The sequence below is a fragment of the Acinonyx jubatus genome, chromosome A3 (genome assembly GCF_027475565.1).
Source record: "Acinonyx jubatus isolate Ajub_Pintada_27869175 chromosome A3, VMU_Ajub_asm_v1.0, whole genome shotgun sequence".
NCBI classification, from domain to species: domain Eukaryota; kingdom Metazoa; phylum Chordata; class Mammalia; order Carnivora; family Felidae; genus Acinonyx; species Acinonyx jubatus.
Genome location: NC_069388.1, coordinates 57,864,983 through 57,881,357, shown reverse-complemented (window position 1 = coordinate 57,881,357; position 16,375 = coordinate 57,864,983). Strand labels below are relative to the sequence as shown.

Sequence of the window (16,375 nt, the reverse complement as noted above, 5' to 3'; positions counted from 1 at the left end):
ACCATTATAATATCATACAGAGTAGTTTTGCTGCCCTAAGGTCCTCTGTGCTCCACTATTCATCCATCCCCACCTCAACCCCTGGCAGCCACTGATCTTTTTACTGTCTCCATAGTTTTGCCTTTTCCAGAATGTCATATAGTTGGAATCATACAGTATGTAGCCTTTTCAGATTGGCTTCTTCCACTTAGTGATATTCATTTAAGGCTCCTCTATGTCATCTTTAAAAGGGTTCATCTGCTCTTAGCAGCTTGACAGCCATATGCGTTCTCTGTCACACGTTGGCCCTGGGTCGAGCATGGCTTGCAGACGGTTATGCTTCGTCTCCCCAACAGGATGACGAGTTCTGGGGCAGAGGCCAGGACATATGCCCTGTGTGGCACTGGCTCCCTGCCAGACACTCAGGGAATTTGGTTTGCCCTTGGAACTCAGTGCCAAGGGCTGGGTGCTCTGGGTTGGAGGGGCTATAGTTAAAGCCTAAGGAAAGGCTATCAGAGCAAAACCCTCTGGGCTGCAGCCATGTACACAGCATGTCATTTGCTCTCTGAAGGTTAAAGCTCCATGAAGTCAGAGTGAGCAGCATCTGGCAATAGAGCTAATCTGTGTAAGATTTCGCATCTGAGTCAGAACTTACTTATTAACACTGTCTGTCTTTGTGGCCAAGAGTCTAGCAAAACATTTTTCTGTCCCCATTAGTCAACGCCAAAATGTGGCAAATGTTACTTTCCCTGAAAGGGTTCTGATCAGATGATCACAACAGAACACACTCTGATAGAAAATACTTCTATTTCATAATAAAGCCTTTATGATGTAGAATGTTCTAGTAACCTGTGTGTTCTGTGCTTACAGAGCTTCTCGAAACAAGTCTGAGAAGAAGCGTCGGGACCAGTTCAATGTTCTCATCAAAGAGCTTAGCTCTATGCTCCCTGGCAACACGCGGAAAATGGACAAAACCACCGTGCTGGAAAAGGTCATTGGATTTTTACAGAAACACAATGGTAAAGGTTACGCCTCTCTCCATTTTTATCCCATTCCTGTCCTTTCATTTGACGATGACTTCATCAAGCTGGTCTTCTGCTTGGTTCCGGCAAAGCGCGATCTCATCAGTCACAGGCTTCCTCTTGCAAAGGCACTCCACCTTCTTTAATATCCCACCTCCAGCAGGTTTGGGAGAGGACACTTACCTCCCAAATTGCTTTACTAGCCAGAGGAGAGAACCCAGAGCCGCCTCACAGATAGCACCCAGCCCAAGTGGAGTGGTGTTAACAGTGGAATGTCTTGATTTAAAAATGGCTGCAGCAAGCATTTTTCATTCAGCCCTGAAGAGATGCAATGCCCAAGAATTCATTTTCCACTGGACGGGAATGTACTGGTTTCTCCAACCACCTCTGCCATGGCCCTGAACTCTTTGGCCTTCTGAGCTACACCATGAAAAAAATAGTAATTTACTTACAGTCAAATACTTTTTTAAAAAAATATAATTCATGTGCCATAAAAGTCACCATTTTAAAGTTTATAATTCAGTGGCTTTAGTCTATTCAAAGGGCTGTGCAACCATTAACACTAATTTTGTCATCCCATAAAGCAGCCACTCCCCATCTCCCCTCCCTCCAAGTCCTGACAACCACTAACCTACTTTGTCTCTATATATTCTAGGTATTTCGTACAGATGGAATCCTCCAATATGTGGTCTTTTGTTTCTGGCTTCTTTGACTTAGCATCCATAGTTTAGCAAGTGTCAGTAATTTCACTCCACTTTATGGCCAAACAGTACCAATTGTATGGATATACCACATTTTGCTTATCCATTTATCAGTTGAGGGTTTTGTGTTGTTTCCACTCTTTGGCTGTTACGAACAATGCTGCTATCTGTGGACCTTCGTGTACAAATTTTTGTGTGGATATATGTTTTCAGATGTCTTGGATATATATCCAGAATTAGAATTGTTGGGTCCAGTGGTAACTCAGGGAACTGCCAAACTGTTTTCTGCAACAATTTCATACTCTCAGCAGCAGTGTGTGAGGGTGTCAGTTTCTCCACATCCTCACCAACACGATATTGTCCGGTTGTGGGTGTGGGTGTGGGTGTGGTGTGGTGTGTTTATTATAGCCTTCCTAGTGAGTATGAAGCAATATCTCATTATGGTTTTGGTTCGCATTTCCCTAAAGATTAATGATGTTCAGCTTTTCATGAACTTATTGGCCATTTATAGATCCTTCTTTAGAGAAATGTCTATTCAAATCCTTTGTTGATTACTTATCTTTTTTTTAATGTTTTATTATTTATTTTTGAGAGAGGGGCAGAGCATGAGCAGGGGAGGGGCAGAGAAAGAGGGAGACACAGAATCTGAAGCAGCTCCAGGCTCTGAGCTGTCAGCACAGAGCCCAACGTGGGGCTCGAACTCATGAACTGTGAGATCATGACCTGAGCCAAAGTCAGACACTTAACCAACTGAGCCACCCAGGCGCCCCTACTTACCTTTTGTAATTGGAGTATTTATCTTTTTTTGTTGGGTTGTAAGAGTTCTTCATATATTCTGGATACTAGACCCTCATCAGATGTATATAATTTGCAAACATTTTTCCCATTCCATGGGTTGCCTTTCACTTTCTTACAGATGTCCTTTTACAAAAGTTTCTAAGTTTGAAGTCTAGTTATCTTTTTGTTGTTGTTGGTTTTGTGTGCCTTAGGTATCCTAAGAAATCATTGTCTAAGGATATGAACATTTACACCACCAATGTTTTCTCCTAAGAGTTTATAGTTTTAAACCATAGATAAAGCCTCAAGTATACAAGCTACAGGGTGAGCATTTAAGTATTTGATTCATTTTGAGTTATTTTTTGTATATGGAATAAGATAGGGTGTTGAAATTCATCCTTTTGCATGTAGATATCCAGTTATCCCAGCGTTCCTTTCTTTTTTAAAAAAAATTTTAACACTTACAGAAAACATACAAATCATAACTGTACAATTGAATTACTTATCACACTGCTTATTAGTGAACACAACTAGGAACCCAGGTCAGTAAATACAAGCTTCCCCAAAAGATGGCCCTTCCTTCCTATCTACCTCTGCTTTCCCCAGAGGTAATCTCTGTTCTGACTTCTAATACTAGAGATTGGCTGTTGGGACCTTATTCAGATGGAATCATACATTATGAACATGATGTTTATGAGGTTAATCTGTGTTCTTCCAGTGTTCTGACTGGTTCATTTTCATTGGTATATACTATTCTATTATATGAAGTTACCACTTGAATCTGTCCTTGACCTTATGTCTTTCTCAAATAACCTTCTCTCCCTTTTACCTTTTTCCTTTAAACCATTTTACCTCTTAGCACTGACCACCCTGCCCTGCTGCTCACCTATGGATGGTACCAAAAAATTGGAGGAGTTAAGAGGGTTCAGTAGATATTAACAAGCAAAAAGAGCAGAATTCTTTTTTTCCTTAACCATGACACCAAAAATAATAAAGTCAGAAATGTCAGGTTATTGAGGAGATAATTACAGTTCTTCTGTGCTTACAGTGATGCTTCTCTTTCACTGAACATTTTCCTAGACAAGATGATTTCATGGAAGAGGGCACAGCTAGGACATTAGAAAGTTTCATTATACTTGCTGTTCTTTTATTATTTCTTTAATAATTGTATATACCTATTAAAAATATGACAGTAATGATACATCCTCCTTCTTTTTTTTTCCAAAGCTGCCCAGGGGAGTGTAAAGAGTATGTTAATTGCTTTTGCTAAAAGTCAGGGAAGAACAATCAAGCAGGATTGGAATAAAGTGTTGCAGCAGTATTCGATTGCCCCAATAATTTAATCAGAATGGTTATGTTTCCTAAATAATGATTTAGCTAAGTGAAATAGCAGGTTGGTTTGATTACTGAGATATTTTGCGCAAATTACTCAAACTAGGTCAGTGCCACTGAGAAGCAGGACAGCTGTTAAATAGGACAGCTGGGATCAAGTTCATCAGTGTGACATTTATGCTGGGCTCTGTCTGCTGCAGAATTACAGAATTGTCAAGTTGGGATCTGGAAAAGATCAGTCAACAGAAATGCAGCCTCCTAACACCAGGAGCACCCATATCCATCTCACCTTTTTTATAAGACTAAAGACTGGTTTGTACAGCCCCCTTAAATGCAACCAGGATCACCTTGGGATCTTACTTATCCTTTGTGATACTATATTCCAAAAAAAACCCAAAAAATCCATAGTAGATTTTATGGAGGAATTCAGTGGTTGGACCAAAATTTGGATTAAATCAAAAACAAAAACAAACAATAACTTCACTTATAATCCAAATGGACATGAACTCCGCAGGCATCTGCAATATGGTCAGCATTTACTCAGTCCTCACCATGAGCCAGGCAGGCATTGTTGTAAGGATTCTTGTATAGTTATACAAATGAGCTTCATAGCAGCTCCCCTAAGTTAGTATCATTTCACAAATGAGACAGCTGAGGCACAGAGACATTAGGTCAGTCACCTGAGTCAGCCAGCCATGATAATGGGGAATCTATATGAGGCAGTCTGCCTCCAGAGCCCAAGTTTTTAATACTATACCATACTGTTTTTCAACAAGGCATAGTTCATGGGGCTCTTACAGATATTTGTATCATAGCTGTGCTATAGCTGTCCATTAGCACAGCCATTTAGACTACTGGTTCTCAACCTTGGCTGCCCATTAGAATCTCCTGAGGAGCTTTTAAAATACATGTAACCAGGTCTCACCTCAGAGACCAATACATCAGAACATCTAGGGTGGAACCCCAGTGGTGAGCTGGAGCTGGCTCATCCTGGCTTGCAAAAGATGATTATTAAATTTTCAGGAGTTTTACAAACTAGTTGACAGCTTAGAATCAGCCACCATGGGAGTATTTACACCACAGATATGGCAGAGGGCTTTTTCTTTAATTTGTAGGGATGGAGAGCCTTTTACTAGCACACTACTGGGTAAGGCACAAGCATGTGTATTTTTAAAGCTCCTCAGGTGATTCCAGTGTGCAGCCAGAGTTAAGAACCGTGGATTTAGACATGCTTTCTGCTTTCATGATAAAGCAAGACCACATGATAAGTAAGAAAAGATGATTAGGTCCAGGTAGTCGTTATAATTACTTATAATGACTCTTTCCTCAATAATCTTTCAAGCATCCCCATTTTCTCAGCTTGGGAGATAAATCTTGATCCATATGTATTCTCTTTGAAGTAATCCAGATCAAACTGAGAACCTGACCATGTTTCTTTGTAGATAAATTTTGTATCATCAGTATCTGTTTTAAGAGGTAAGTCCCTAAATTATGTAAATAGCAGTGTATCGCACAGCCTTATCCATGCCCATCTAAATGTTGCTTCTACAGGGCCAGACTGACCTGCATGCTTTCCTTTTCTTGTGTGAATCTCAAGCTGATTTAATGGGATTTTCTTCCAACATCAAATCCTGTTCCTCATTCATGCCCCTTCAATTTGTCTGCCTTAGTGGAGAAGGAATGAGGTTGTGTGAAGAAGCTGCAGAAAAAAGAGAAACATCTTTGTTGGACAGGGTAATGTTAACCCAGCTTAGTAGAGAGTTTTTACCCCATTTCCAAGACTTTGCTTTGACTACATATATCTCAAAGACATACTTCTCCTATTTCATGAATAACAGGAACAATTAGAAGGCGAGCACTCTAGGGCACAACTACAACTTATACTATAGTAGAATTTTGGGGTTTAAATATTCATTGCAATGTTTTCCTGAAAACAAAATGCTCCCAGGTGGTTTTGTTTCCCTTGCTATTTAGAAATTACTTTGACCACACCTCTTTGCTAACCCTGCCTGTCACCTATAGCTTCTAATATTGGAACCTCAAATGCCAATGGAGACATGATTATAACACTGAACTTTATTTCCCAGTTTAACATTTTTCTATTTGCCTTGAGACATTTTATCTAACATAGACACCCCCCCACACACACACACACGCATTTTTAATATGCTGTGAATTGATGGGGCACCTGAATGGCTCAGTTGGTTAAGCATCCGACTTCGGCTCAGAGCATGATCTCATGGTTCGTGGGTTCGAGCCCTGCGTTAGGCTCTGTGCTGACAGCTCAGAGTCTGGATCAGATTCTGTGTCTCCCTCTCTCTCTGCCCTTCCCCCACTCATCCTCTCTCTGTCTCGGTCTCTGTCTCTCTCTCAAAAGAAAACATTTTAAAAAGTTAATATGCTGTGAATTGAGCCTTAACTTCTAACGATTACAATCAAATTGTTGAAATACAAAGTGAATAAAATGGCTGCTCTCAGTATTCTTATGCTGGTGTTTGGAAAGTATCTAAGCCATACTGAATGATCTAAAAGTTACTTACAGAAAAGAAATGGGTCTTTCATTTTCCTTTATTGCTAAGTTGAACGAACCATTGTCTAAATCAACTTTGGACTCCTGGAAAGACTCTTCTCCTGGACAGTTAATCTACAACTTGATCCTAATGGTCAAAAGAACTTTACAGATGAGTTTATGTGTTAGGGAAAGGGGGAGACCTTTATGGCATTTATTTATTAACATGGCTTTGGTAGATTTCTTTCCTAAGTGGTCAAACTGTGGCAACCATTTGAGGAAATGAGAGTTTCACCCTCTCTTCCTTGCCTCGGCTGGCACCCCGGAATGAACACTGGCCCAGAATTGCGTGTAGCACACTGCCTCTGCTTCCCAGGATGCATTTCACCTTGTGCAGCCTCTGGCCACAGTGGCAGAAATAGCTTGTTCATTTAGAATCTTGAAAGAAGAAACCATCTTGGGAGCACCAAGAAAATAATCCCTAAAGAAACCTCGTACTACATAAAGTGGAGCAAAATGCTGGTTAAGATGGAGGATAAACTGCAGGAAAAACAAATATATCTGATATGGCATTTGATCTCTCTGTAATAATATTATTAGGAACATTTTAGTAATAAAAAATACACTTTCAAAAATGCAAGAGAACTAGGGTACATAAGGAGTTTTGTGTATTCCAATGACTACTAAATTTACAAATGTGAATAACATCTTCAGTACAAGGTAGTCACCATAACAAGAAAATTATAGATAAATCTAGAAAAAGTTTGACAAGAATAAATTCTGGCTGTAAAAGCCACTAAGTAACATGTATTTGTCTAACATTTTGAACTTCAGTACCTGGAAATGCTGAAAACTACACTACATCCTGCATAGACACAGTAGGTCATTTACTACAAGTCTAAGATGTTTCTGGAATTTTGAAAACCCCAGATCTCTAAAGTGTTTTGCTTTCCTTGACCATAAAGAGGCAGCTGAGGAACTCATCCTACCATCCCAGTCGATGTTTCCATTACCTTCATAGGTGACAACTACCTAACCCCCAACTGCTGATGGTGGGCTTTGTCCTGTAGAAATTCAAGGGCTTTGTGCTGCTTGCTACTGGCAGGCACTCCAGCCATGCAGAGAGTAGAGCGCTCTTCTCCTGAACCTCATTAAAAGGGTGTGAAAACATCCAGAGACCTTTTTAAGTCTATTACATCCAAAGTCCCTAGTCCTTAGAAATCAGGGTAACATATTTCTTTATACTGGCTTCTTTACATGACACAGAAGTTTACACAAAAATTACACAGAAATAAGCATGCTTTGTTTGTTAATTCTAATTCCAAGGTGACTTTTAACATAAAAGTTTATGTTTTTTTTTTAGAAGTCTCAGCGCAGACGGAAATCTGTGATATTCAGCAAGACTGGAAGCCTTCATTCCTCAGTAATGAAGAATTCACCCAGCTGATGTTGGAGGTGAAATGCACTTTCAAATTAGCTTCATTGGTTGCAAATCAAAATGTAGCTGCTTGTTCCAGATAAGACCCTGTGCCCAAAGTGAACAACCATTCTTGACTCTGGAAAGAGGTCTTGAAACAGATACCCCTTGGAGCTCTGCATGCTATTGCTTATATTTTGGCTACTGAGTTTGGCAGTAGAAGCAAGAATTCCCAAACTGAATGTGAGTGTGTGCTGGGGCATCCGTGACTGCAAGGAGAACCCCACTCTTGGGCTCCCAGTCAGAGGGATACCCAGTCTTGGAGCTGGGAAGGGCAAGGGTGCAGGTAGGTAGACAGAGGGGAAGGGGGAGGAAGAATTACGTCTCTGCACTGACTTTTGGCTCAGAGAGCCTCCTCCTTAGAATGCAGCGATTATGTTTCCCTTAGTAGAACACGTTTTGAAAACAAAATTCTTTTCAAGTTAGGCTTTGAACTTGAGTTCTGTTACATCAACATGGCATGTGGGTGTCAACTGTAAGTGACCCTGTGCCTCCCTGCCCTTTCTGGGCTGAGAAAGATGCTCATGTGTCTTCCTCCAGAAAGTTAGGTGCCCATGCCCATCTCCAGGGTTGTATTTGTGGAAATCTGGCTGATCCGGGCCAGTGGGCTTCTTCAATGTCCTGTGTCTACATTTGGGTGAAACTGCACAGATGAGGATGAGTCGCTACACAAACGTGTGGCTGGGTGTTCTGACTTCCAAACTGGGCGTTAGTCTGGGAGCGCATGGACGTGATAGTGGAGGGAGAGAAGGCTCCAGACCTGGCACGTCTGGGCCCTTGACTTAGAAGAGGCAACAGGACAAATGAGTTCAGCGAAAGGAAGTTAGGCACTGGCTGCATGTCCGTGGTTCCTGGCAGGGTTTTTGGAGAGTGGCTTCTTTCTGTATCTCCTCTTAGGTGCCTGTACAAGACTGATGTAAACTTTAATTTACATAGATTAACTATGCAGAAAACAGAAAGTACTGGAGTAAGAAAGTGCCAGAACGAAGATGTCCAAATATTATGAAATATAAGCGCATTAATGAACATTTGCATAAAATGAAAGATACTTAAATCTGCATGTGAACTATATTTAAAGAAAATACAGAACTTTCTCCAGAAGCAATGCATTTTAAGTATGTTAAATTTAGACCAGCTTGAGAAATATAATGTTGAATTAATGTATCATTATGCTACTTTACATAAACCATTTTATCTTTTAATTCTTAGGGAACAGTAGTTAAAACGCATAACCCTATAGCACCCAGCCTCTTTTTCAGAATGTGTAGCACAGCCTTCTTTCTTTCCCACTGAGTTTCAAGAAATCAAAAGTGTTTGAGGAAACAAGACTTTTATAAAGTTAAAAATGGATACATATTTGGGCTGAAAGGCAGGACTGAGATTCAGTAGACTGGAATTTCTAGAAAAAGATTTTTAGATTTGTATGTATATTCTTTAAAGATTTTTAAAAATTTTGTTTTGAGAGAGAAAGAGAGAGAGAGCATACGAGCAGGGGAGGGGCAAAGAGAGAAGAGAGGGGCAGAGGATCCTAAGCAGACTCTGTGCTGACAGCAGAGAGCTCGATGTGGGGCTCAAACCCACCAACTGTGAGATCATGACCTGCACTGAAGTCAGATGCTTAAACGACTGAGCCACCCAGGCGCCCCTGTATGTATATTCTTTATGCACTTTCCCCTGTTCCCAGTATAGACTTCTTGAAGTGGATCTAAAGGAATCATGCTAGGTGAGTGAATTAAGCCTGAAATTAAGACTGTACAACAAGCAGGTCTTCTGGACACATTGCAGCTTTGAGGAGTCTGGGAAACCCACCAACTAGTACTTCTGATTGATCTTTGTTTTAGACTTTTATTCCAACCTGTTGCTCCTCAGTAGACACAGACCTGGTGATGAGTAACTGTACCTCCAGTATATTCTCCCAGATGGCCTGGGCCCTGGAGTGGCCCCCACAGGATGATGTTGTCACCATTTGCCACTAGGCAATTTCTAACTAGTTTGTGTCTCTTTCTAGCTGCACAGCCCTCTCCTTTTCCAGAGCCGTTTCTGGGAATGTGACGGATTCAGATGCCATGTCTTGATGACCATGAGGTTCCTCTCTGTTTCTGCCCCTCCCCCACTTGCACTCTGAATGAAAGAAAGAAAGAAAGAAAGAAAGAAAGAAAGAAAGAAAAGAAAAGAAAGAAAAGGAGGAAGGGAAGGAAAGAAGGGAAAGCTCTTGTTGATTGGCAATTAAGGAATTTGTAGTACTTCTTCTGAATTTTATTCAGAAAAGCTATAGTGATCTTTTCTCACAGCCCAGAGGTTGTCCCAGAGAACACAAGAAGCATCAGACACAGGAATTGACATAAAGGGGTGTTTTCATGTCTTTCTGGCATGTGGCAGGTATAAAATTTGGGCCATTATGGCGTTTTGGGTGTCCCCGAAGCTGTTCTCACAGTCAACTTTACTTTGAGAGGGACGCATGACTTCCCAGTCACAGAGTGTTGAGTCACTCAGATGGTACTGAGGGGACCTTCTAAAACCACAACAAGCATTTTCCAAGCAGTGACTCAGCGCACGTCTTGTGCATTGGATGGGAAACACCAATAAGCTGATGAAAGTTATCTTCCATCTATAAATACCTTCAGCTCTTTAACACCCACATGCTTTACAAATCCAAGAGGGGCTTGGGCTCACTGTGCAAGATCATTTGTACTGTTTCTATTTTCCCAGTACTCTGCCCCACTTTTTCCTAAAAGGTCCAGCTGACATCCTCAACAGTGGCCCCACCTTGTAAAATTCACCACCAGGAGGGCTGAAAATATGACTGAAAAAAAAACCAATTAGGAAAAGAAACAAAAGGTACCAGGATGTACCTCTGTGTTCACCATGACCCATAAATTTTATTGGGGGTTTTTTAATCTCGGCCCTATGGACATCTCAGACCTCATCATTCTTTGTTGGGGGGGGAGCATCCTGTGCATCGTCGGATGTTTCAAAGCATCCTCAGCCTCTACCCACTAGATGCCAGCAGCACCCACCCCAGTAGTGATGTCTGCTGACACTGCTAGATGTCCCTAATGGGGGCAGGGGGGAGGGGTCGCTTTGCCCCTCATGGAAAAACACTGATGTAATCCAAAAGGATGAGGTCCTTAAGAAACATGCTTTATATTAGTTTTCAGTCTTATATCCTGCCATATGTAAGTATAAAATAACACATGACCCTAGTGTGCATTTTCCTGGTGAAGAGAACTCCCTCCCATTTTGGCACAGTGCCTCTTGTGTGCAGTTAGCGGACTGTTTCTGATTCCTGCTGCAGTGCACTTAGCTGCACCCACCTAACAGACAATGCATGCCCTTTTGGCAGTGCAGACCTCCAGTAACACCCGGGAGGAACTAGCTGAATGCATACAAAACGTTTCCAAAACTTTCTAAGCACATATTTCAGTGTGGCTTTTTTCCCCCTTTAAAGCAGAAAAATCTTCACATTCAGAGAAGATTTGACTTCAAAGATACTGTCAATAAAGCAACAGTGATAGGTTTACAGTAACTATCCACCTGAGCCTTTTACTCCCTCAGAGATTTGTTTTCTGGTGAGATGGGCTTTGTTTTAATCTTTTCCATCTATTCTGGGCACCTATATAGCCCGTAGCCAAGAGGACCCCATTCAGAATTACATAGTCTGAATTTTAGAAATCACCTTGCATATCTTATGAAAGCATCACGAGAATCCAGTAAAGAATCTAAAAACAAAACCGCAAAGGTGTCTGTAAGAAAATGTTGACGGCTGGGGTGCCTGGGTGGCTCAGGTGGTTGAGCCTCCAGCGTCAGCTCAGGTTATGATCTTACAGTTTGTGAGTTCAAGCCCTGCTTCGGGCTCACTGCTGTCAGCTCAGAGCCTGCTTTGGATCCTCTGTCCCCCTCTCTCTGCCCCTCCGCCACTTGCGCTTTCTCTCAAAGAAAGAAAGAAAGAAAGAAAGAAAGAAAGAAAGAAAGAAAGAAAGAAAAACATTGGCAGCCTCCACCCCTTCTTTCCTATCAGAAGCATCTACAGCAGCATGCCTCACATACAGTAGACACTCAGTAAGTAATGTGAATGTTCTTTACAAACAGTTCCTCCAGGAGGTATTCCTCCTATGGCAATGAATGAAGGCAGAGGTTGACCCTGACTGACAGTTGTTAATGCATCTGTTAGGTCCAGTATCTTCCGGTAAATGTTTCCTGCTGAACTCAAAGCCATATTGAGGGTAGAGGGATGGGAACCATACAATATCACTGACATCTTTTAATGGTAATTGAGGTGTTTCTGATTTAGCCCAACGGGATGCTTATCATTAAACACTACTTAGGTAGTTTCCATGGCTAAATTTTGTCTCATGATATCAACAGGTAGGATTCCAGGGAGTCCTTTACTGCTTTGGCAAGCACTTTGCCTAGGCTAGACGAATCCGCGTACGAAATCCTCCTGTGCGAGGCTGAAAAGTGCGGCGAGGTTATTTGTGGAAATATTCTAAGAGTTACACCACAAAGTCAGTGTCGTGACAGGGGGTCCTTTGCTTCAGTGACATCCTCCTCCATAAAAGCACGGCTAAGGAGCCTTCCACTGTTGCATTTTCCGCAGGCATTAGACGGCTTCATCATCGCAGTGACCACAGATGGCAGCATCCTCTATGTTTCAGACAGTATCACGCCTCTCCTGGGGCATTTACCGGTAAGTGTCTGCTCTGCTGACCTTTGCCAGTACACATTATCATCTTACCTTGAGAACCATTCAGATCTCAGATCAGGGGTGACGTAGGTATGAGGGGGTGTGTGCGTAAGAAAAGCTAATGGTGTTCTCAGCAAGAACTTCCCTTCTAGAGGAAGGGCAGACGCAGGCATGTGCCATTCTGGAATAAGCGAGGCACCAAGATCTTGGCAAACCCCGACCTGTCAGGGGGACATGGGAGCAGGTCCTCACCCTCTGTAGCCCAGAAACCATGCAGCAGCTGAACCGATGAGAGAGTCCCAGAACAGTTAGCAGATCTTAGAGCCTGTACCGAGGCTGATGGGTGTCCCTCCAAGGGAAAAGCCGACTTCCTGGGTCAAAGCAGAGCTGGTGGAGGAATGTACAACAGATGGATGGTGATGGGGCGTGGTTTGGGGATCACTGAGGACATGTCTGAGATCACAAGTGGGTGGTGACACTTAATGGTACTAAGGGATCTGTGATGGGGGGATGGAGGGTGGGGGGAGAGTTGAACTATTCTGAGAGGATGTAGTTGGACCAGGGAGGCCTTGGGGAATGAGAAGAGTGTGGACAGCAGGACAAGCCCTGCTGTCCAGGGGAGCCAGGTGGAGGCTCAGAGTGGGGGTGGGTGCTGCTTGACAAAAACCATCCTAGATGCTCTTCCCTCCCCTTCTTCCTCCTTCTTTTGCTACCTTCTTGCCTCTTTGCCTCTCCTCCTTTCTCCCTCTCCTCCTCCTCTCTACATAAGTCCTCCTGGCACCCTGCTAACCCCCACTCACCAAGCAGCACCTAGCCTGTGGAGGGTCCACCTCTGGGGATCTCTCAAAGGCGTTTGGCCGGCCTTCCACTTCCTGCCACACCATTATTTATTCCTACAGAGTGTGATCTTGAATGACAGCTCTACCAGGAGCATCCCAAATGAGATAAAAACCTCTCTTCTCTCTCCTCCCAACAAGCCCTGCCAGACCACCTAACCCCACCACTTCCCACTCCCTGCACATGGGTGGGTGGGTGGCCAGCAGATGTGATAAGGAGGGTAACTGCTTCCCCTAGTTCCTGTACAAAGGAAATCCTGGGCTAGGAAGACACTGGAGGACCATCGCCGCTTCTCCTTAGCTGCACCTGACAGAGAGCAGCGTGGCCTTGCTCTGTGAGCGGCTCTGCTTCCTTGGGGTGATGAGCCCAGCTTTGCTACTGGCCCAGGATTCCACGCTGTCCTGGGTTACACTTGTCCTCGGAAGCCACTCCCCATTGCATCATTTCTGCAAATGACACTGTGTGGAGATCAAAGCCACTGTCCACATTTTTCCTTTGCTTGGTCATTGTGTGACGTAGCCCAGAAAAGCAGTTTTTACCTTGCTAGGCAGATGCCTTTGAATTACCCCATAATCTGTCTAACCTTTGTGTTTTGGCCCACTCCCTGCACCATCTCCAAGTGAATTAGGTGGGGGTGGCGGGGGGGTGGGGCTATCTCCTCTTGATAGCTGTCAGAGAGGCTGGTTCTCATTTAGTCCCAAGGAGACAAAAGCACAGTTTCACCCTGGTTTTATCTGAGGCTAGAATAGTGATGAGGCCAATACGAGGAACACAGAAGTGATCCCACCAAATCAGCCCAGCTTCTTTGGGCTGACCTGAGGTGGCTGAGGAAAAAGAAGTGATGGGGTGCTTCTTCGGAGGAGTCTGTGTTTTGTCTTAAAGGGATGGACTGGGGTCATGACAGGCACCGATTGAAAGCAATGACATGGAGCCTCCTTAATGACCCAGGAATGAGATGCAGGAGCCCAGAGATGTTTGGGCAAATAGGATTTGCTCTGTTCTGCTTTATGCTTTAGTAATTATCTGATGACCCAGTTGCTATACATGACAGAGGGGAGTCAGAAAGTAAGTCTGGAATTCTGATTTGAAATTACGGAGCATTTTAGGACCACCTATGTGAATGATTCTGTAACTCTGGAAGGATCAGAAATGACCCTGTCTCTGGCTTATCAATGCTAGAGACTCATATGAATCATGAGCATCTGTCAATACACAGACCACACCCAGACACACATAGAGTCAGCCCTTAAAATCTCGCCAGGGGAGGTGAGCTCAGGATGGGCAATCCCCAAACTTAACTTCTATTTAACTTACATTATCCAGTTTTTATCCAGAGCATCACCTTCTTCTTTTTTTTTTTTTGCTTGCATCTTTGTTCTCGTGGGTGGACAAGGGAGATTAAGGATGGATGCTTCCTAGGTGCCAATCAGTCACCGGCTGGTTCAGCAGAGGAGCCTATCCAAGAATACCTCTATCCCCTCTATTTTACAAAGAAGGAAACCCAAGGTGGCCCGGCCAGTGAAGTGTAGAGCAGGGCCTAACCCAGACATGACTGCCTGCAGAGCCCAAGCTCATCACTACTCGGCTCCGGTGTTATTCCTGATGCCAAGGGTTGGAGTTGTCATTTGGGAATTCTGCTTTTGGTTTAATTCACTTTGAGTCTGACTTAGTTACTACTCAGCATGAGCCGAGGACTTGTCCACAGCTTGTCCACAGACAATGCAGCCTTTCGAAAGGCCCACGTGAGATTATTTTCCCTTAAGGGTTTGCAGTTTTGTTGAGAGATTTCACCTGTAAAACCATTAGGGACTAATCAGAAAATAGCCAACAAGTATTGAGCACTTACTATGTGCCAGGCACCACTAAGAGTGCCTCCCGTGAGTGAATATGTGTAAAGCACTTAGTACCTGGCACAGAGCTAGAGCTATATCACATTCGCTCTCCTTACCCTTATAATTCTTACAATGACTCTGTGAGATAGGTACTTACCCCAGTTCAAAGATGAGGAAGCTAAGGCACAGAGAGGTTCAGGTTCTATAGCCAGTAAGTGGTGGGGCTGGAATTTGAACTCAGGCATTTTGACTCTAGGATTGGTTGCTTAACCACTACTCAGAATTCTATATAAGACAGAGTAAAGTTCAGTGTACTCTCAGGGTAGGGAGACTGGTTAAGAAGAGAGGATGAGGAACTGAAAGGTAGTGGTCAGTCTTCGTGGGAGAGGTGGCCATTGACGGAGGGCACGTCCAACAGAGACACAGTGTGGGCAGGGAGCAGGAGGCTGTGGGCCCCGGCAGCAGGGCCCCATCGGTATCAAAGGCTGGCACACCAGGGGTTAGGTCCCACTATCGCTTGCGTGGCCTGGGATTGGAGGCCCATCCATGATTGGGAAGGTTGGGGGACAAAAAACAGCAAGAATTCCTTTCTATTTTGAGACTGTCAGGTTTATAGTCTCTCTGTCCTCTTCCTACTACCAGAAACTCAGATATGGCAAAAGCTCCCGTGATAGATTTCTGTATAGCAATCTTCTGCTGAAACATGCTAGAACTTTCTCTCCCAACTTGATAGAGAAAAAAAGAAGAAAATAGCTCAAAGAAGAAAATGATGTTAAGACAAAGTCAAAACTTTCCTGTGGTGGCGACACCAGTACATTTCAGTATCTAGAATTAACGAACACAGGTGGTCAAAGAAGAAACATGGGCATGGCGGATGAGTGTGCAGATGGAAGACCAAGGGCTAGAGGGAGCTTCTGAAATGAAAACTTTCCAGGAAAGATCTAAGGGACTCTAAGTCACATGCCTCTGACAGACTTGGGAAAGAATCATATGGCTGAGGCAGAACCAAATGAGAGACTCAAAGTAGGCATAATCTGTGTTTCCTGTTTGGACTTTTGAGTTTCTAAAAAAATCTTCCCAGGTTGTTTTGATTTGTTAATGATTGCAATGTTTGCTGAATGAGGGGGATCATGCTAGGCCCATAAAGCAGAAGTCCTGTCTCCAGCCCTGAGCACAGACCCCATGTGGCTAAGTGTTCACTGGGTGATGGGCTGAGGTCTTAAAT

General features: G+C 43.3%; 2 protein-coding genes across 9 annotated transcripts in view; both read left to right on the top strand.

The window, feature by feature from the left end:
- Positions 1–16,375, top strand: part of RPL31 (ribosomal protein L31) — a 188,142-nt gene that overhangs the window by 109,560 nt on the left and 62,207 nt on the right. The gene's annotated exons all lie outside the window — the stretch shown is intronic.
- The window catches only part of NPAS2 (neuronal PAS domain protein 2), a 158,373-nt gene that overhangs the window by 93,227 nt on the left and 48,771 nt on the right, over positions 1–16,375 (top strand). For 6 of the 8 annotated variants that reach the window (XM_053200445.1, XM_053200444.1, XM_053200443.1 and 3 more), the window contains exons 3-5: positions 850–998; positions 7,684–7,775; positions 12,395–12,484. In XM_053200445.1, the coding sequence (XP_053056420.1) occupies positions 850–998; positions 7,684–7,775; positions 12,395–12,484 (331 nt within the window). The other 2 variants (XM_053200449.1, XM_053200448.1) reach the window with 2 other exon arrangements.